At 55.0% G+C, this 20,709-nt stretch overlaps 1 protein-coding gene across 1 annotated transcript; it reads left to right on the top strand.

Annotated features, from left to right (window-relative positions):
• The first annotated feature begins 407 nt into the window (after positions 1-407).
• Positions 408-18,916, top strand: EMX1 (empty spiracles homeobox 1). The gene is made up of 3 exons (XM_030877551.2): positions 408-1,584; positions 7,421-7,605; positions 16,165-18,916. The coding sequence occupies exons 1-3, from the start codon at positions 558-560 to the stop codon at positions 16,330-16,332; spliced, it is 1,380 nt and encodes a 459-aa protein (XP_030733411.2). The 5' UTR covers positions 408-557; the 3' UTR covers positions 16,333-18,916.
• The last annotated feature ends 1,793 nt before the right edge of the window (positions 18,917-20,709 follow it).

Genomic DNA, 20,709 nt, shown 5'->3' with positions numbered 1-20,709 from the left:
CCAGAGAAGAGGAGGAAAGCAGATCGCCCTGCGTCCCCGTAGGAGCCGGCCGCGGTGTCTGTGGCTGGGCCAAGGAGCTCCTTCCAAGCCCTGATAACTGCAGCTTGATGACTGCAGGGGGACCGCTCCGCTATCTTCTCCAGCGCTGTCCCCGGCCCGGGGGGCCCTTGTGAAAAGAATTGCGCGACCCCTTTCCGGAGCTGTCACCCATAACACCCAGAAAACGCGAAACCTCACGACCAAGGCCGCGGCTTCAGACTGCGGCCCAGGAGACGGATGGTGGGTGATCCCGAGGGTCCTGGAGGCCAGGGGAGCAGGGAGCTGGTTCTCGGGAGAACCTATTTGTTAGACTCCAAACACCCACATTCCACTCGGATCCAAGTTATCTGAGAACTGAAACGACATCCCGGGACGAACTGGAGAGGGTTCAACTAATTTACACACTGGGGACTGGAGTTGGAGTTTCTCCCAAGCCCCAGGCCCCTTATACGCCACCTTCGGCTCCCGCGCGGGTTGAGACGGTTGCGGCGGCAGCCAGACTCTGCTAAAGGGCGGAGATGAGAGAAGACGCGAGATGGGGAGGAGGCCTAGATCGCCCCGCACAAGCTCCAGTCCGGTTTTTGCCTCCGACTGCTTGCTCCGTCCCCACCCGCTGTCCCTCGCCCCGCCCCGCCCCGCCCCCCACCTTGGGGCAGGTGAGCCGCGGCCAATGGGCGGGCTCGGGGCAGGTGCCCGCTAACTCTCGCCTCGCATCGCGGTGGCCAAGCCAGGGCTGGACAGTGCTGGGAGGACCGGGGGCGGGGGTCGGTCCTGGCTGGACTCGGGAGGGAGGGGGCCGGGCTCAGCCCCCAGGCCGTAGAGGCAGCTCGCAGCATCGCACGGAGCCCGCGCCAGTGCAGGCGCCGGGAGCTGCCCGCTCGGCCGCAGAGGCCGGCGAGCCTAGCTGCGCGCCGTGGCCCGACTCTCCGTTCACTGGCTCGCACACCCCTCGCCGCTCCGCGCCTGGCTCGTGGGCAGGGGCTGAGCGCGGGCGGGCGGGCGGGGGAGGTGAGGGGTGCTGGTGTGTGTGCATGTGCCTGGCTGGGTGCACACCCCGCACGGCGGCGGCGCCAGGACGCGGAGCGCTCCCCAGCGCCCGGCTGCCTCGCTCGGCTCTGGCGGCCGCGACCATGTTCCAGCCCACAGCCAAGCGCGGCTTTACCATCGAGTCTTTGGTGGCCAAGGACGGCGGCACCGGCGGGGGCACTGGCGGCGGGGGTGCAGGCTCCCATCCCCTGGCGGCGGCCGCCTCGGAGGAGCCGCTCCGGCCCACGGCGCTGAATTACCCTCACCCCGGCGCGGCCGAAGCGGCCTTCGTGAGCGGCTTCCCCGCCGCCGCGGGCGCCGGCCGCTCGCTCTACGGCGGGCCCGAGCTCGTGTTCCCCGAGGCCATGAACCACCCTGCGCTGACCGTGCACCCGGCGCACCAGCTGGGCGCCTCCCCGCTGCAGCCCCCGCACTCCTTCTTCGGCGCCCAGCACCGGGACCCTCTGCACTTCTATCCCTGGGTGCTGCGAAACCGCTTCTTCGGCCACCGCTTTCAGGGTGAGTGCCCACGTTGTGCCCGCCTCGGCGGCCGGCCGGCGCCCGTGCTGAGGTGGCGCGGGGAGGCTCGGGGGCGTGCGGGGCCGTTCAGAAGTTGTTGCCGATGAGGCTGCGGGTCTGCAAAGGCCGATTCTTAAGCAGGGACGAGCCAAGCCAGATCCATCCGCGCTTCTGCCGCGTTGGGTTACCTCCCAGAGAACCAGGTTGGGACCTCTAGGCTTTCCCAAGAACGATGCCGGTCCAGACGCCAAGCCCGGGCTCATCCTTGGAGCCTCTCCTGTTCCTCTCTGCGGCCTGCCTTAATCTCTCCTGGCTGAGCCAGTCCCATCCCAGAGAGCGCAGCGCCCGCCGCCCTGCCTGTGACCCAGCTGGACCTGGGACCATGCTTCGCATTTCCACCACCAACTCCCAGGGATCCGCCTTCACCGGCGCTTGGAGGCAGGGGAAAGTCCACCTGCGTGCCCCGGGTCTGTGGGAAGAAGGGGCAGAGGGGAGGGCAAACTGGAGAGTTAATGTTCAGTGGTGAGTGCTCTGCTGTCTTGGGATGTTTGTCAGCAACCTCGACCCGACTTCTTCAAGTCACACGTGCTTCTCGGACCTAGGGTGGGAAGGTTTGAAATAGCAAACTGGCTTCCTCCGCCGCTCGCCGACTCCGGGAACCCACCGGCTGCTGGGGGACCAACAGCAATCCTCCCAGGCAGGGGGCGGGGGCAGAGGGCTTTTAAGGTCCTAGACAGTCTGAGCCCCCTAGTCTGCACTGGGTAGTGGGTTTGCTAAAGAAGATCCCCCACTGGTCTCGGTCTCTCTCTCTCTCTCTCTCTCTCTCACACACACACACACACACACAGAGGTTTCAATGATCTGACTTTCCCAAAAGAAAGAGTTCCATTAGTTGGAGTTCGTTTGCTTCTTTGAATTTGTTGGAGTTTTTCTTTTCTTTCTTCTTCTTTTTCTTTTTTTTTTTTTTTTGGAGTGTCCTTAACTTGTGCAGTAATTGGTTTAGTTTCTGGTTTTATTTTGTTAGTGTAGACCGGACCTCAGTCTTATGAGGTTCCATGACTCAGAGCTAGGTAACCCTGATTTTAGCAAAACAAATGAAAAGGATGTGGCTAGAGCTTTGGCTCCTGGAGCTAATCCGAGGGTAAACTGGGTGTACACAGTCAAAATAAACTGGATATTGGGTACAATTATCTAGCTAACAGAAGAAAAATGATCTCTGGAAGCTTTCGCTATAGCTGCTTAACTGTTTTCACGGAAAGCCGCTTTCCCGGGCCCCGATTTGTCAGACAGTTTTCTCAGTCCTATCTGGTCAAAGGATACTGACCCAACAGATCCCACAAAATAAGATAATGTAATTATTTGAACAAGAATCTTTGTGGGCAGTTTTGTCTGCCCAGGGGATTTCAAAGATTTGCCCAAATCATTGGGCGGGGAGGGAGAAGCCTATGGTGTCAGCCGCTATGGGAAAGAAACCTGTCAATTAAAATATATGTTTACTGGTAAAATGAAGTATTGTTTAAAATTGAGCAAACCACTTCGGTCCTCCATGGACTGGGTCCCCAGCCTAGGTCTCTAAACCTCGCGACCGCGGGCCAATTTGAGAGTCGCGGCTGTTTGTGAACCTTCGGGCCCGGGGCGGCGGAGGGACCAGCGTTTAAGAGGCTAGTACAGAGACAGGGGCTCGGAGAAGAGGGCAGAGCTGGTCCTGACACCTGTAGTCTCTGCTCACTCGGAGATGGCCTCCCGGCGACGCCTTCGGCTTTGGACCCGGCGCTCCACGCCCTCCGTGCTACCTTTCCCGCCTCTGGCCTCGCCCGCGCGGGCTTAGGGTGCGAGGGCCGGGGGCGCCAAGCGTCGGGGGCGCCTTGCGAGAGATCCGGCTCCAGCTCTGAGCATCCCCAGTCAGACGAGGCCGAATAAATCCTCCGCAAAACCCTCTCGGAATTTGCCGCCTCTCCCTGAGCCGTCAGTCCCGGCGGGCACGTTGTCGAGTTGCAAAAACGGTTGCATTTTTCTCCCAAGAACTGTGTCTGGACGCGGAGATGGAGCCAAATGTGGTCGCATTGGTGAACACGGAATCCGTTGGGCACTGAAGGACTTTTCGAATCCTAAGAAGTTTTGGCTTCAGGGCCGGTCATCGTCGGGGCAGACCCCTGCGGCCCGGGCACCCTTGAGTCCTGCGATCCCGCGGGCCCTCGGGGCTACGAGCCGAGCCATTTCAGACCCTCCGGCGCCGCGTTTTCTAGAGAACCGGGTCTCTGTGATGCTCATTTCAGCCCCGTTTTAATGCAAGAAGCGAAACCCTACACGAACGAAAAGGAACACGTCTGCGCTCAGTGCGCAGCGCTCTCCAGCAGCGCGGTCCCGGCGCGCAGGGAAGCGGCTTCTTCGCTGAGCGAGGCGGTGGGAGAGGAAAAGCCAGCGCGGGATGGTCGGGACCAGGCGGCGGGACGCCGAAGACGGGGGCGGCTTTCGAGACCTGAAGGGGAGGAGCTGGTGGAGACGACGAGTTAGCCGCACTTCGGTGCTATTTCCCCCGGACAGCAGGAACTTTCCAGGCCGAGGAGCAGCGTCGGGAGGGGGCCGTGGGAGACAAGGCCCTCTGGGACTGGTGGTGGTAATGGGCCGGTGCTTCAAAGGGCGCCTTTGTTCCGGCCGGAGGAGGGGGAAAGAGGTTATCTCCGTTGCCGTGCGGGCCTCTCCGTCTCGTAGCCCCAGGCCCCTCCGCCCCGCCATCCGGCCCAGAGCCCCCAGTCTGCCTCGGCCTCTCCAGGAGGCAGCTGGAGCTCGAGCCCCGGGCCTTCGAACCCCTAGCTCCCACCTCCTGCCGCCTCACTCCTGGGAACCTCCGTTGCTAGGTCCCAGCCAGTGCCTTAAAGGGGCCCGCAGAGAAGGCTGGAGGAAAGCGGGCGGGTGGGGTACAGTTACTAGCTCCAGGAAAGACTAAGCCAGCCCCTTTCCACTTTTCCACCTGTCCTTGTCTGAAACTGACAGCCCACTCTCAGAGCCCAGAATTACTGCATCTAAACAGGCCACACGGCAACCCAGTTCCAAGCTTGTTCTGCCCTTGTGATCCAATTAAGGGAAACTGAAGCCTTGGTAGGGACGTTTGAGGCCCCCTCTCCATAGGTCAGAGTGAGAGTGGCCCAGGCTCATAGGCACCACCCTAGTTCTTACACAAACATGCAGCTATTGGTGAGTTTCTCAGTTTTGTACTAAACATACTCTTCCTTATAGGAAAGAGCCCTGATTCTTTTGAAATCAAATCTGTCATCACTAATCAACATCTTGAATACTTTTTTCTGGCCTCTGCTGCTTCTTGGTTGGGTCAGAAGGACCCCTGTGTTTCTGCACATGCAACACAGACTACAGGATACATGCTCTCTGTCCCTTCAGGGCATTACAGTGAACTGGGGCTATTCTCTCTCTAGTTGACGGAGACCTCAAGCAACCTACCTTTCCCATAAAATAGCCTGACTTGAAGCAAAGAGACGTGTATGTCAGGAGGAGCTTGTTGCTTCCATCCTCCACTTTGGGTTTATAAAGACAAACATAGAGAACTCTACCACACAAGTGACCAACACACACCACGAAATTACAAAATAGCCATCAAATCACACACACTGAGGCAAGCTGCAGTCCTGCTTTCTCAGCCCCACACTTCTGCATCCCATTCACTCACAACTCCCTGGTCTCTCCACGCTGCCACTTCACTTCTGACCAATCTGGGCCAGTCACGCTGCTGAGGCCAAACCCTGCGATCACAGGGCTGGGCTTTCTCTCCCTCTTCAGCTCATTTGTCCAGAGGAAACCACTGTTGGTATTTGACTTGAGCTCAGAATGCTGCTGTTTTTTTGAGGCAATTTATTTTAACATCAGGAAGAAATGTTTGCTTCCCACCCACCTCTCTATCTCTGGCCTATCACACTGGCCCTCACTTGAGGCCTTAATCCTTCTTATGCCCAACTGGATCATTCTTCTCCTTTCTCTCCCTCTTACCCCTCTCTGCCAGACCACCTCCCCTGATCATCTGTCCCCTCCACCACCACAAGCTAAACTTCTCTTCCTTCTGTCAGGCCTGAGAACCCTGGATCTGCCCCCTCCTTGAAGGGCCCAATGGGCAGGGTGTCCTCCTTCCATCTTCCTATGATGTGATCCCACTCACTTTTACAGCAGCACAGATCCAGCCACTTGAAATGGATAAGGTGACTGGAAGTTAGTGGCTTCTCCCTCTCAGGCAACTCTGTCTCCCCCCAGGCACTAGCCCCTCATTCCTAGGCAATGCTGTTCCACAGAAAACCCCAACAATAAAGTTCGCCTGTGTAGGTGTCCAAAGCCCATGGACGTGGAGAAAGTCATGTCCGGCAGTTTCCACCAGCAGAGGGATATGAACAGTTACCTGGAGAGTTTTAGCCATAGTATCTCAATTATGTGCCCTTGATTCACTTACAGAGATATTTCCAGAGATGGGAGATCTCAACCGAATTATCCAAACAATTGTCTTAAAAAATGAAACAACAAATCAAATTGAGTCAAACAAGTGGCCGTTTCTGAAGAAATTAATTGGATCAGTCAATCTCAACAACTAACTGTCAAAACATTTCATCTAGTGCTCTGCATTGTTGGTGGGTCAGGGTACTGTTATGTGCCACTGCATGAGGCTCCGTGGACGATGTCAGGGCCTGTTTCCAGTCTTGTTGGCATGTGCAACCAAACCAGAGGTGGTGTGAAGGCCTAGTGGGGGGGGGGGTTCACTGAGACTGGCTAGTTTCACTTTTGTAGTTCCTGACCCCACCACCTCAGCCCCATCCAGCCCAATGTCAGCCCCTCCTCCTGCACGTACGAGCTGAGTCCCCATGATGGCTAACATTTGCCCAGGGACAGTTGCCCTCTTTGAAAATCCTGTATGGTAGATAGGAGAAGAAGACAGTAGGGAGGCTGGAGCATGTATTTACACACGCCCATGCAGAAACCAATATATCTATATCTATATATATTAGAGAGAAAAATGACGTCTAGATATTTATACACATGTTTCTTCAGCAGCGGATTATTCAGGGATGAAGCAAGGCCTTTTTCCACCAGAGAGCAGTAAGTCTCCTGTGGGAAGAGGATTTTACCTGAAGGCCTGACGGGAGAAAGGTGGGAAAGCCGGGAAGAAGAAACCTAACTTTAGACCTCCAGGTGCTGCCTGGATGTTGACTTAGCCCCTAGCCTATTTTTACCACTTGCAAGGCAGAGCCTTGGCTTGTTGGAAGGAATTTTCTATGGGCTAGTAGCCTGAGCATTTAGTTGCAAGGCTGGTTTAAGCAGGTGTGAAGGGAGAGTTCCTGGGATACCCTCCAGTTCTTGAATCTGTATTTGGTAGGGGGATGCCTAACAACCTGGCTGTTCCCCTTACCACTGTCCTGACACCCAGCCCCGTCTCTGCTCTTGGTCCACTTTGAGGGAGACATGACGGGGCGAGCCGACAAAAAGAGCTTCCCACTCCTTGGCCTCTTAGGTTGCTCCAGGCACTGTGGATTTGGGCCTCACCAGGCCTGGGCCCACCTCCTGGCCTAACAGTGATCCGCAGCGCTGCGATTCTGCGAGGCCCCCTCAGCCGGGAGGTGTTGGGAAAGGGAGTGGACTTACAGAAGGGGCGGCAAAAGAGAAAGAGAAATGCGTGTGTCAAGGGTTGGAGAGGGCATCGGAGCACTCCGGGGCGTGTGCGAGAGCGCGGTGCGATGAGTAGCTTGGCCGGCTCCCGCGGGCGGCCCGTTGGCCGGACTGCGGCTCACGGCGCCCTTCTCTCTGTCTGTATCTGCGTGTGTTGCCGTCGGCGGCGCGGCCGCAGCGAGCGACGTGCCCCAGGACGGGCTGCTTCTGCACGGCCCCTTCGCGCGCAAGCCCAAGCGGATCCGCACGGCCTTCTCGCCCTCGCAGCTTCTGCGACTGGAGCGTGCCTTCGAGAAGAACCACTACGTGGTGGGCGCCGAGCGGAAGCAGCTGGCCGGCAGCCTCAGCCTCTCCGAGACGCAGGTAATGATCCGCGCTGCGCCGGGGGCCGGGTGGAGGGGGGGCCGGAGCGGCCGGCCTCGCCCCCAGCCTTCCCCAGCTTCTCCCGCTACCCCTGCGGCGCCCCCGTCACGCCTGTCTTCCCTCCGACTGTATGCAACTTCGAAGAGGCCACAGGACTTTTATTAAGCACTAAGGACCCACCGGGAGGTTGGGATCAAACCTTATCCCGACCCCACTCCCATAGCCCATAGGAGATGCCAGTTGCCAGAAGGCGGCTGGCGCCCTCGGGAGCCGCCCGAGCGCTGAGCGCCCAAGCCGCGGTCACTCCGCGCCCACACGGGGCCCTCTGGCGCCGTCTCAGCCCTGCGGTTACTGCAACCCTTCTCCCGCACTGTTCCGGGGGCGCTCAGGGGTGTGTGGGGTGCCCAGGCCTGTCTCGCACTGGCTTCGCTGCTGTGCAGGGGCAAAGCGGCGGAGGCCTCGCTGTCCCCCAGCGGGTGTGCTGTGGGGAGAAAGCCCACGTGTCCTCAGGCTATAAACATCAGAAGCAGAGGGATTAGGCGGGAGCGCGCAGCCCTGCTGGGGGTCCAAGGGGGGCACTGATCTCTGCCCAGCCCGGCTGGCAGGGCTCTGAAACTGTGGCGTGTGTGCGCGGGCGTTGGCGGGGCCTGGGAACGGTGGGAAAGCAGATTCTGGTGCTCAGGACCTGTTTCCAATCACTTGAAGGGCTGTTGCGTTGGGGAGGGAATAAACTGCAATGGAGTTGAAGGGGTTTGAACTGGGTGAAATTACAATCACCGCGTAGTATTTTTGTAATTGATAATTAGAAAAAAAATTTAAAGAACTAGAAGGGAATTATAGGGAGGCAGATTTGGGTTTATTGTAAGTAAAGACTTTGCCATAAATAAATGCTGTCTGGAAGCACCGCTAAGCTCTTAGTCCGCCTGGAGTCCAACGTGCGGGGGTGGCTGGCTGCTGCCCTGGAGGCGGATTTCAGTATCTGAATGGGCTTCGGGAGACCTTAACTCCCTTCTGTCCCTGACAGCGCCCAGATTTGCAAAGAGAGAGGTCGGCTGGCGAGGCCCAGCAGCTCTCGCCCGCCGGCATTTCATCTTCCGCTCCCCTTTCTGCTCGCCTCGCCCCTCTTACACCGCCGTCCTCCACCCTAGTCCTGGACAGTGAGAAGGCGTCCGACTGGAGGTGGGGGTGGGGTGTGTGTGCAGCCTGGGGTCTCCCGGGTAGCAGTGAGGATAGACAGAAGGCGTCGTGAGGGAGTCCAAACCCAAACTTCGTCCCCAGCATCCTGCAGCCCCGACCTCACTCTTTGCCGCTCACGTCGCATTTTGGTATCTATTGTCCTATCTATCTGATGCCCTATTTCATCAATGCATCGCTCCCATCTCCGTGGCAGGACCCGGTCTTTTTCAGATTTGCTAGCTGGGCTGTTCTAACTGCAGAGATAAAGCTTACAAAACAACGGACTTAATTTTAAAAACGTTTTAAAGAAAGATATGTTTTTTAAAAAAGAAGTTAATAAAATAATACCCCCTTTTCCCTCTTGGCAAACAGTGTTTTAAAATTGTTGTTTAAAACAAGGTGTCAGTTTAAGAATGGTATTTATAGTTAACTTCATTTTAAAAGTATTAGTTATTAAATTTTAATTGCAGAAGTGTAAGAAAACAAAACCGTTTATAAGTTCACCACCCACAGATTAACACTTGTTGAAATAATGTCATTGTTTTTAAACTTTCAATTTTTTAGCTCAGCCAGAGCATTTTTAATTGACTTTCTTTCAACTGAACCTACCTGCCTGTTAATATTTGCTCCTAACAATGCCAGTTAGTAAACCCAATGATTTTCTCTTTCATTTTTATTATAAGGTGCTTAAACATATATTTAAAACAAAACCAGATAGAAAATAAAATGTACCCAGCTTCACTAACGATCAAAATGCATAGCTAATCTTCTTCCGTCTATAAATGAGCTGGTTAAGCATATGAAACAAACAAACAAAATAATAGAACTGTGGGAGATTTAAGCCTGAGAAACCTCCTTGTAGAGTCCTGTCTTTCCAGGTGAGGCCTTTGAGATGGAGAGATGAATTAGGCAGAGCACCCCGTGCAGGCAGATGGGATTTCAGTATCTGCCTCCCTGCTAACTGACTGTGTGACCTTGGGCCAGTTACTCAACCTCTCTGAGTTCTGTTTTCCTCATCCATAAAATAGGTTGTTTAAGGATTAAAGGCACCTAATATGAACTCAAATAAGATTAATTCTCATCCCCAGTGCTTCCCTTCCTTTTGTTGAAAGTAATATGTCAAATTAGCGTTATAATAAGATCCAAACCTGGAATTCCTGACTCTTAATTCAGTCTTTTTCATCACCAGAGCTGTCTTTCTGTCCCTCTCGTAACTATCATTAAGACCTAGGCTATATCACTAACTAATTATCTATTTATCTCTCTGTTTTTGCCAGGCAGGCTGACCTGTCATTTCTAGCTATCAGCTATTTGTCAAGCATCAGTCACTCCCATCAGCCCCCTGCCATCTACTTGTACCGTCAATATCTATATTCATCTCTCACAGAGAGCTATTTTATATCTAGCCATGTACTTCTGTCTGCTTTCATTAAACTGCCTCTGCAAAGCTGGTTAATTTATATTTCCTATTTTTAATTAACTCTATCTTCTTCTTAACAACAATTCCTATTTACCCAACTGTTGATTATCTCTTTATCATCTACTCTGTTTTACCTTCTGTATATCTACCATCCGTCTCAAACTTCCATCTCTATAGATCTTTAGCAGCTGACGGTGTATGCATATGTCTGTAATGGTTATCATCACCTCATCAGCTCTCACTTTGTCTTTTTTTTCTGGGCCTCAGTTGCTGATCTGAAAGATTGAATGAAATGAACTCCAGGGTTCTTTTCAGCCCTGAGCTTCTGGCTCATCTATATTCTACTTCTCTGTGTTTCTGTATAATCCCTCCTCCAGGTTCTCAGAACTCACAGCATATCTCCCGCATATCATAATATTTATAGGACTTTGCTATTGTTTAATAATCTTCCATGTCCAAATGTCAGTCTGTACACTGGTTGCATCCGTCTCTCAAAGAAATCTTAAAATGCAGATTCCTGGACCCTGCTCAGGAGATTCTCTTAGGAGTTCCAGGATGGGACCCCGGAAAGATTTTAAAACAGCTCTCTGGGTGATCCTGATAAACAATAGGCCTGAGCATCTCAGCTCTGGGAGGCAGAGGCCAAGCCTTCCTATTTCTCGCTGTGCTCCAGGGCCCAGCTCCGTGACCAGCAAAAAGTAGGTGCTCCATAAATATGTATCGAATGAACGGGCAAGTTTCTCTTGATTGTATACTTATCCATATGTTAACTTTATCAGTCATTTCCCTCACTCTCTACCGTCACTGCTCCCTTTCTGTCCCTCTCCTTCTATCATTCCCTTACACTTTCATAGCTGATTGTTGATCTAGATGATCGAGTTTTATTTACCATTTCATGGATAAAACTTCTGGGAGCGTTAAGCAGATTGGTGTGGGGGTCTTAGTTCAGAGTTCAGGGGTGTCTGTATGCCCAAAGCTCTAGCATGGGATATTGGGGGTGGGCAACCTGAGATGCTTTGCTGGGGTAGGGCTATAGTTTTGTTGCGTGTGGGGTATTTGTACTGGGACGGCCGTGGGTTAATCCAGGAGGTGGAGGGAGGGGCCCTGGGCAAGGGCTAGGTCTTCCTTCTGGCTCTAATTATTTGTTCCTCACTGTTGTGCAGGCCAGGAGTCTGACTGGAGTGAAGCCCATCTAAGCTTCAGTCCTGGTGGCTGTTGGGGCAGACTCGGGCCTGGGTCAGATCAGAGCCTCGCGTGTGTGTGTGTGTGTGTGTGTGTGTGTGTGTGTAATGGGTGTATGTAACATGTATGCCCATAATGTGGAGCACGTGTGGGCTTAGTGTGATCAATGCCCAAAGGTCAGGTGCTATCCTATGTACACGTGGCATGGAGTGCCTCTGTGAGCTTCTGTGCATGTGTGGGGAGGGGCACATTAGTTTTGGGGGGAGTGAGAGAAAGCCTTTGGTTGCTTCAGCTGATTGATTGGTTAGTGTTTCCAGCCGCTCCTCCAGCTCTGAACAGTTCAGGAGGTGTTTCTTGACCTTCCCTGGCTCAGTTTAGCTGAGCTAAACTGTGAGGGAAAAGCGTGGTGTCTTGGCCTTGGAGATTCCTCATGCAGTGCCGGGGCATGTGAGGGGTGAGTGACTGGAGTCCCATTGAAGCCACAGCTGTGGACTGAGGGAGTCAGGGGAGAGCTGCATTGGTGGAAATCCCCTGGGAGGCCGCAGACATGCAAGGTTTGGAGGGATGTGTGGGTTGGTAGGAAGAAAGGGGAGGCTTTGAGTTTAAGACGGATTGGGAGTTGAGAGCATGGGTGGTGGGGTCTTAGGAGGCAGGAGTGTGTGGTCACCTGCCTATGGGATTATCCCCCCAGGGGCATGGTAAGAAGACTTCCTGCCTGGAACATCTGCCTTTTGGGAGATGGCTGAGAGGGAGATATCCTAGGGACTTGAATTTTAGGGAAAGGTTACTGGCTCACTGTGTGTTCTAAGTCTTGGCTCTTCTCCAAGAACTTCTACACCTCTGAAACTCAGGGAGTCCAGTGGGAGGCAGGAGAGGGCACAGGAGATAAGGGAGACTGGAATGATTCTCTGAGGGTGTGGTCCTGAGCGAGGAGGCAAATCTTGTGATGTCTCCCTGAGAGTGAGGGCAAGCATCCAGGGTGGACTGAGAGAGGAGGAACTGAGAAATCTCAGGAAGAGTTCAGACTCTAGTTGATGGGGAGTCAGAGGTGACCTCGGTTTGGTGGGGTGGGAGCTGAGCTTCGCATGGCATTGGGCTTGACACTGAGAGCAGGTCATGTTAGGAAGTGGATCCCAGCGGAGAGGGCAGGGGGGTGAGCAGGCTGAGCAGTGGCTTGACTGATGTCGCTAAGCTTCTTTCTAGTATGAGGATTTTCTCTGTGTCTGAGGATGACAGAATAGGAGGACACAGGCTTAAATTAAAACAGAAGAGACAACAGTAGGACATAAGGAGGAACTTCTTGTATCAGAGTTACAAGACTCAGATGTCCCTTGATAGAGGTTTTTGAACTCCTTGATGAGAAGACAGGTATTCACCTGAAAGTATGCAGGGGCCAGGAGCCACGGACTTTCCCATTTGGGATGGGCTAAGATGGGGAGGGTTGGGAAAGAAGGGATGCAGACCTGGTTCATTCAAAGGTAAAGTCTGAAACATTGGCTGGAGTTGTAGTTTGCTTGTTTGTAAGTTTATGTGTCCATTCACTCATGCACGTTTTCATTCATTAATACGTCCAGTGATCAATCTGCTAATGCCTTAATGCCTTCATTCATTCATCCGCAGCAGTTTTAACTTCTTTATCCTACCTGACTCAAGCTGACCCTTGTCCCCTCAACAGTGGATCTTCCTCTCCACCTCCCCCCCCCAAGAAGTGGTTAATCCATTCCACAGCATGAAGAATTAAGAACTGACCCTCTTGTAGAAGTGTCCACTGAACTAAGCCCCAAAAAGATCCCATCTCTGCAGCAGTTAGCACTTTCAAAAGCCCCTTTCCAATTAGACCTCAATCCCTCTACCATTGATTTTCTCCTGTTTTCCAGGTTGGCCCAAGCGCCTCTTTCCTAGAGCATAGGGCTAGGTCACTTCACCTCTGCCCCGCTGGCTGAACATACCTGGGACATGCCCACTGGGCCTCCAAAGCCAGCTAACACACCACTTTCGTTCTCCTGGTTCCTGTACCATCTGATGAGGACACAGAGGTTTGGGCAAATAAATTAACATGTTGCTGGGGTCATTGTTACTGAGACAGAAAAAAGCACTAAGGAGTTACGGACAGGTGTTGGGGCACATCCAGTCTAGGAACAAGGGAGCAGGGTTTCGAAGACTAAGTAAGAGTGTTCCAGGTGGTGTAACTCAGACAAAAGTAGAGACTCTTGGAAGGATCTCGCTTATCAGAAAAACTGAGAGACATTGAGTGAGGTGGGAACTTGGGCGGCCACAAGGAACCTCTCTCTCCCCAAACCCAGAGGGCTCAGAGATGGGTGAGGGGTTCCTCCAGCCAGTACCCCAAGTACGCCCTGGACTTGAAAGGTGAGTAGCATGCTGGTGTTGAGGGGAGGCAGTGCAGAATAAGCAGGCCTCCTAAGGCCGCTCCCACTGCGCTGGTACCCACAGTATGTGACCTGGTTCCTTTCTAGGTCCTCTGTCCTTTAGGGAAGGGGTTCTGGGGTGACCTCAGTGTTGCCTGGCTGGGGTGTCACTCTCATCTCTTACTACATTCGGAGCCCAGTTCCTTTTCTTTTTCCAGATAAAAAATGACTGGCAATTGTTTTCAGTAATGCATTAAAGAAAAGTCAGAAAAGTGGAAAGAAGAAAGACAAGTGACCCATACTTTGGGTACATTTCCTTCTAGTCTTTTTTCTCCATGCACAGGCTTTGTTCTTCCATGGTTGTGATCACACTGTGCCCAAACTGTGCGTCCTGCAGCTTTCACTGATATTACTAAGTCATAAGCATCCCCTTGTTATTACAGTCTTTGTAAACAGCATCTGGACACTCAGCCCAAGGCTGTTCTCCGGAAGATAGCCAGGCTGCCTGGGGAGAGAGTTTTTGTCCCTGTTTCTGGAGAGCTGCCTCCTTGACCCTAGTAGTTTTCATGGAGAAAGTCTTCAGAATTGCTTTTCATTTGTAAGTACCAGGAAACCAGCCCTGGTATGAAAACATACCCTGTGCCCTGTGCCCAAGAAGTTTTCCTTCTTTGGGCCAGTGATGCTGGGCAAGAGTAGCAGCCTAGGTCCATCCCACTAGAGGCAAGTCTCCTTCTGGAAGGAGACTGGGGAGTGTGTGTGGGAGGGAGAAGGTGCAGAAAGGGGCCCTGTGTCCCTTGTGCTGCCCCAGATCACGCATCACCAGGCTGGCCATGCTTAGCCCTCAGCCAGCCCCTCGGGCTCTCAGGAACACCGCCCCAGGCCTGAGTCACACACAAGCCTTGCACAGGAGTCTGGGCGAGCTCACCCGCCTACGGGCTGGCACAGTCACAGTGGGCTCCAGGGCCGGGGGCAGGGGCCAGGCTGGCTGCCAAATGGTTGTGCCGGGAACCACCCAGGGCCCAGCTAGCCCTGTGCCCAAGGAAAGGTGGGCATGGAATCCAGAAGCCCTGCGCCTGGAGCATCTGCCATCCTCCCCATCTATCTGAGCTGAGACGTGCAGGCAATGGGTTTGAAGCCAGCTCTGGAAATGAGGGAAGAAGGCCTTCCCTCGCCGTCCACCAAGGCCAGGTACCTCATCTCTTCCTGTCCCTGGCTGGCTGCTCTGTGTGTCATTGACCACTGGCTGCCCTCACACCTATCCTCATGCTCAAAATTCAACGGGCAAGGCAGATGGTACCATGGAAACCCTGGGGAGGGGTGGGCTGTCGGAGGAGCCCTGGGTTGGGTTGGCTCCATGGAGGGGACAGAGGGGAGTGTCTGGGAAATGTGAGAGTGGGGCATCCTGGGCACGAAGCTCCTCCCTGGCCCGGATGCCAGGCCTGCTTTGGCTTGCGCCGCTTGGCTTTAAGCCTACGACCTGTACTTTTCACCCGTTCTCAGGGAGCAGGGGCCGAAGTGGGTAGTGTTTCTGAGGTTTGCCTTTAGGCCTGCCCGGGATTCAAGGATCTCCCCTCAGCAGTCACTGCTGCTGCCAAACTGAGGTGCCCATCCTCATGCCACACACACGGCTTACCGCTCACCACCTGCATGGGCACCGTGGATCACTCCAACTGCAGTTGGCTAAACCTACCTGCTTTTTAAATGTGCTGTCATTTCAGGAAACCATCCATGCCTCCTAACCCTGCCCTTCGGCACCACCTTCCCCAGAGACCCTCTGGAATTCCACCTGAGGTTGCTAAGACGGGGTCCTCTGGTGAAACGGACTAACCTAGACAGCATGAGAAGTTAGAGCCTCGAGCAGCAGGGTCCGTGACCCTAGGAGTGCTCTGGCTGTCCTGGGCGCTGCTCTTGGTGTGGACACCACCTCCTGGTTAGGTAGCCGTGTCCACTCTGCCTCTTTGTGCCACAAAGAGCACAGGCTTGCCCCGGGGGATGGGGCTCACTCCGGGCCATCAGAACCCCTGTGACGGCTTCTTGTATATTCCCTCCTTTACTGTTCACATCAACCCTGAGAAGGAGTAATTATTAATCTCTTCTCTGAAAACTGGTAGAGACCCAGGTCTCTCTGTTCCAGGAACCAGGATACTTGGCAGTTCCATGACCCCCTCCTCTCCCTCTGTTGAGGGGACGGGAAAACGGCCGCTCTCTGGCCCACTGTGCCCTCTCCCTGGCCCCCCTCATTTGCATCTGGAAGGGCAGACCTCCAGACGCATGAGGCGGCACCGGCCAAAGGAGACAACCCTGGCCTCGGTTTCCCTCTCCGGCTCCCAGCTCAGCCTGAGTGCTGAGGCCCTGGTGGCTGCTCTGGGGGCCTCCTGGGTGTTTCTCACCTGTGCCCCTCCCTCCCTGGCCCAGGTGAAGGTGTGGTTCCAGAACCGGAGGACAAAGTACAAGCGGCAGAAGCTGGAGGAAGAGGGGCCCGAGTCGGAGCAGAAGAAGAAGGGCTCCCACCACATCAACCGGTGGCGCATCGCCACGAAGCAGGCCAACGGGGAGGACATCGACGTCACCTCCAATGACTAGGGTGTGGGCGGTCACAAACCCACGAGGGCGGAGTGCTGCTTGCCACTGGCCAGGCCCCTCGGCGGGCCCGGCAGGACTCTGGCCACTCCTTGGCCAGGCTGCGCGGAGGCCTCAAGTCACGGCCCCAGAGGGCTTGGAGCCTGGGGCCACCACCGACAGAGGGACAAGAAATGGGCTGGCTGAGGCCCGGGACTGCTCGACCTTCTCCTCAGAGAGCCTGCCTGCCTGAGCAGGCTGCAGGCCACTGCAGCCTCCCAGCCACTCTCCATTTCTCTCATCTCCTTTTTGTTTTGATGCGTTTCTGTTTTAATTTATTTTCCAGGCACCCGCTGTAGTTCTTAGTGATCCCCTCGTGTCTCCCTTCCCTATGGGAATAATAAAAGTCTCTCTCTTAATGACACAGGCATCCAGCTCCAACCCCAGAGCCTGCGAGCCCGGCATGGTGGATTCCGGCTCTGAGGGCCACTGGGGGAACTGGTAGAGCAAGCTTGTTCAGGGCCTGGGAGCCTGGGGTGGGGCCTTGGAGGCTCAGTCCATGAACTCCTCTTTCTTGGTGGTTGACCCTGGTCTCTAGCTTCAACTCCACAGCAAGAGAACCTGAGGCTAGATGTAGGGAAGGACCACCCTGTGTCTTGAGGGAGGCTATGCTCAAGTCTCTCCAAACTTAATGAGCAGTGGGAATCAGGCCCAGGTGAGTCAGGGAGGAGAGAGCGTCTGTACTTGCCCATGCGTAGGGCTCTGGTGGCTTCTCCCGTTGAGGGGAAAACAGAGGAAACGGGGAGTGTTGGGGGCTGGGTTGAGGGCACGCCATGCACAGAGGCTGACAGTCCCTGCCGCAGGTCCTGGCCCCACCAGGATGCTCACCTGTCCCTGGAGAGCCCCCCCTCCCCACCCTCTCGGCAGATGAAAGCTTCAGAAGAAAGCTTCGGACCTCCGCTTGAGGCCGAGCTCGCACCTGGTTCCCGAGGGCTCAGGGCCTCCCAGCCTGGCAAAGAGCTCGAGGCCCGACCCGCTGATCTCTTTAGTTCATCTGCCTCCAGTTTGTCCACTTGTCTTTCCTGCTTGTCACACATCATGTCTTCCTTCATCCTAAGAAACAAAACCTGTATTCCTAACACCCTTTCCCTTACGATGTCCAGACCTGCCTCTACCTCTTCAGCTCCCGTGTGCTACCCAACCCCTTGCTCTCCCTCCTCTGTCTCACCACTGGGCTGATGCTCATGACCGCCACCAACCAGTTACTGCCACCATTGTGGCCAGACTCCACACCTCCTGTCTGGCTTCACTGCTCCTCATCTTCTGGCCATTCCCTCCCCCACCCCTCCCTGCCTTCACTTCAGTACCTCTGACACCTCTTCCTGCCTTTCTGAGTCCTCCCCAGTTTTATCCCTGTCCCGTCGCCTCTGTCCACCTCGGGGTCAGTCCGTGCTCCTCCCGCCTCCCTCACTGTGCCCTCTGCCTGGGCCTTTGCATCCACCTCCAGGACTTCTCTTTGCTTCCCAGCCAATGCCTCCAGCCAACCTCTGCTGAGCTGCAAACCTATGAGCCGGCTGCCTGCTGCCCTCCACACTCCCCAGCACCTCAAACCCAACGTGTTCACAGCTGACTCACGGCCCCACTTGCTGTCTTCCAGGATTGCCCACCTTCACCAACAGCCAAGGTTTCTTCTACCTTGGGAAACAGTGTACATGGATCCCGGGGGTTTGGGAGGGGAGGGCAGGGGTGGGAGGCATCATGAGGTTTGTGCAGATGTCAAGGATGAGGCCCACTTCAAAGGAGGACCTGCGTGCTGAGGCTAGGGTTCTCGTCCTCAAGCTCAAAGAGGACCACGCCACCCCCTTCCTCAGGCCCCCACTCTGCTCCCTTCTTTCCCACCCTTGGCCTCTCCTCCTTTGCTACTGGTGCCCTCTGCTTCAGTCTCACCCACGTCATCCCCATCCCCCGGTGAGCCACGTGTTTGGCCTGTGCTGTGCCTTTACTTATCCTATTCTTGGCGCCTAGAATGTCCTGGGGGCGGGGGGGTTGATCAATGTTGAAGTCATTGGAAAGAAGTGAAGGGCCAAGCCTTGTTGCCTGGGGCACATGCAGGGATCAAAGCACAGAAGGTCCTGCTGCTGGGACTGTCAGTGTCTCTCCTGGGTCCAGTCAATGCTAGAAACCAACGGGCTGTGTCCCATCCCAACGCCCTCCCCAGACATCAACCAGGAGAGTCCAAGTTGAACCTCACAGTGGACTCTCACTGCCAGGCAGGTTGGATAGCCTCTGGGGAGCAGGTATGCACAGGTGGGGTGAAGGTAAGAAGAGGAGGCATTTTTTGGCACCATCCCAGGGCGGAGGAATGGGTAAATTGTTCCTCTCACTTGGTGGGGGAGGGAGTGCAGGAAGATCACAGCAGAGCACCCCTGTCATCCAGATAAAGGGCTGGAAAAGACCCAGAGAAACCTGCCAATCTTCCTAGGCCAGGCCCGCAAGGGGTGGGGCGGGAGTCCCCGCCGCACTCCCATCCATGCCCTCATGTTGTGCCTCTCCCCGCAGACGGTAAATATTGGTGTTGTGACTTCATTAATAAAGGCTTCTGTGAGCCTGAAAAACATGGAATCAGGATGAACTATTTTCTGAGCTGTGGGCTTGCCAGGTTTGCTAATTTGGGAGTTTTTGGGCCCTCTCCAGGGAACAAACCAAAGTCTCTCTCGAAGAGACACAGATGCAGCTGGGAAGGGGAGAAGCAGCCGAGGAATGATGCTCCCTTCCTTCCCCCGACCGTTCCTCCCTCCGGAGATCAGGGCCCTGCAGAGGTGAGCACGAGGACGGGTAGACAGCAGCGCTCAGTAGGCCTTCCCTGAGCAAGCCGGGCCGGTCACAGCCCCTCGGTGGGGCTGGCCTGGGCCCAGCAGAGCCCCACCGGCTGAGCTATTGTTGACGAGCACCTTGAGAACCCCACGTTGCATGTGGCTGAAGTGGAGGGATCACAGGGAGCTATCCTCAGCTCTGGTGGCCTAAGCTGCGTGCCTTCCTTTCAGGGAATGATCTTTTCACGTCCCCTTGACCGTGGGACTTTCCGAGCTTGGTTCCTGTGGGCAGTCTGCAGCCATGGCCCTTGCTCTCAGCATCTTGACACCCTGGTTTACATCAGCTCCTCCTCACTGGTGCTGGGATAGCTTCCCGTGCAGCTTTGTTGAACCCTCGCCTCGTGAACTGTGTTCTGCCCAGGAGGGAGCCGGGCCGGACCCATAGGCCTCTCTGGAGCCCCTGCTCTGGGGCAGCCGCCCAGGGGGAGGGGCAGGGGGGCCAGCAGGCTGAGCGGTGCAGGCCCAGCCAGCTTTCTTGTCAGACAGGCACTGCCAGTGCGGAGCCAGACATCGGGAACAGGTTTAACCAATTACCCAAGCGCCCCATCTGCTGTCTGGGGCGTGTGTGAGGGTGAGTGCGTGTGAGGGTGTCTGGGAGCGTCTGGGAGGGCTGTGGGCGTGCGTATGTGAGTGTGACCGTGTGGGCGTGTGTGGGTGTGTGGTTGCAGGTCCCGGTCAGCCCCCTCATTTGTCAAAGACTGTGCCTACCGGCCCCTGGTTCTCCTGTCTCCCCAAGACCTGAGGGTCTACATGGATAACCCACCCGGCACCCCAACCTCTCACCCCCTTCCTTTCTCATCACCACCCACTCTCAGGGTGTATCAGAGCCCAGGATTGCGCCTTCTTTCCAATCGCACGTTCAGATGTCCTTTCCTCTCAGACCACACGTTCTTTCCTCTCACTCACACAGCTTTCCTCTACAACCATGTTTGACCTCATGGGCCCATTTTCTCTATGACATCCCCTTGTCCCGCTGTTCCTTAGTAGCACCTGCCTGAAATCACAGACTTGCTTGAACCTCTTTCCCCATCTGCCCTTGCAGCTGAGTCTGTGAGGACATCAGGCAAGCGGGCTGCATGGCACCCCTCAGCTGAGGCCTCACCCTTATTAATAAGTCTACTCCCAATCTCCACAGGAATGTCTCAAACCTCTCCCCAAGGTTCTCCCCCAAACCTCATTTTCCCCCTTACCCTCAGCAGAGGAACTTACTTCCATCTAGAAGCACTAGAAGGGAACACCTTCATATCAGTCAGGGGCCCAGTAGAAAGAGATGGTCTCTTCAAATGGAAGCGCTTTGAGGAGAGTTGAATAAAGGGCAATCAACAAATTTCGGGAAACCAACATGAGATGCTACAGGACCCCAAGACTAGCAACCATTGGGAATCCATGTGGCCCTTAGCCCTGAAGGGGCCAAGGGCAGGAGCAGGTGCCAAACAGCACTGAGAGGACAGCTGGACGGAGAGGACCCCAAACAGGAGTTGTGTCTACAGCAAGAGGGGATTCTAGGGGGAATAAAGCCCCCAGTCTC

Source organism: Globicephala melas, chromosome 12 (assembly GCF_963455315.2).
Source record: "Globicephala melas chromosome 12, mGloMel1.2, whole genome shotgun sequence".
Taxonomy (NCBI): Eukaryota; Metazoa; Chordata; class Mammalia; order Artiodactyla; family Delphinidae; genus Globicephala; species Globicephala melas.
This window is presented reverse-complemented; position numbering and strand designations above follow the sequence as displayed.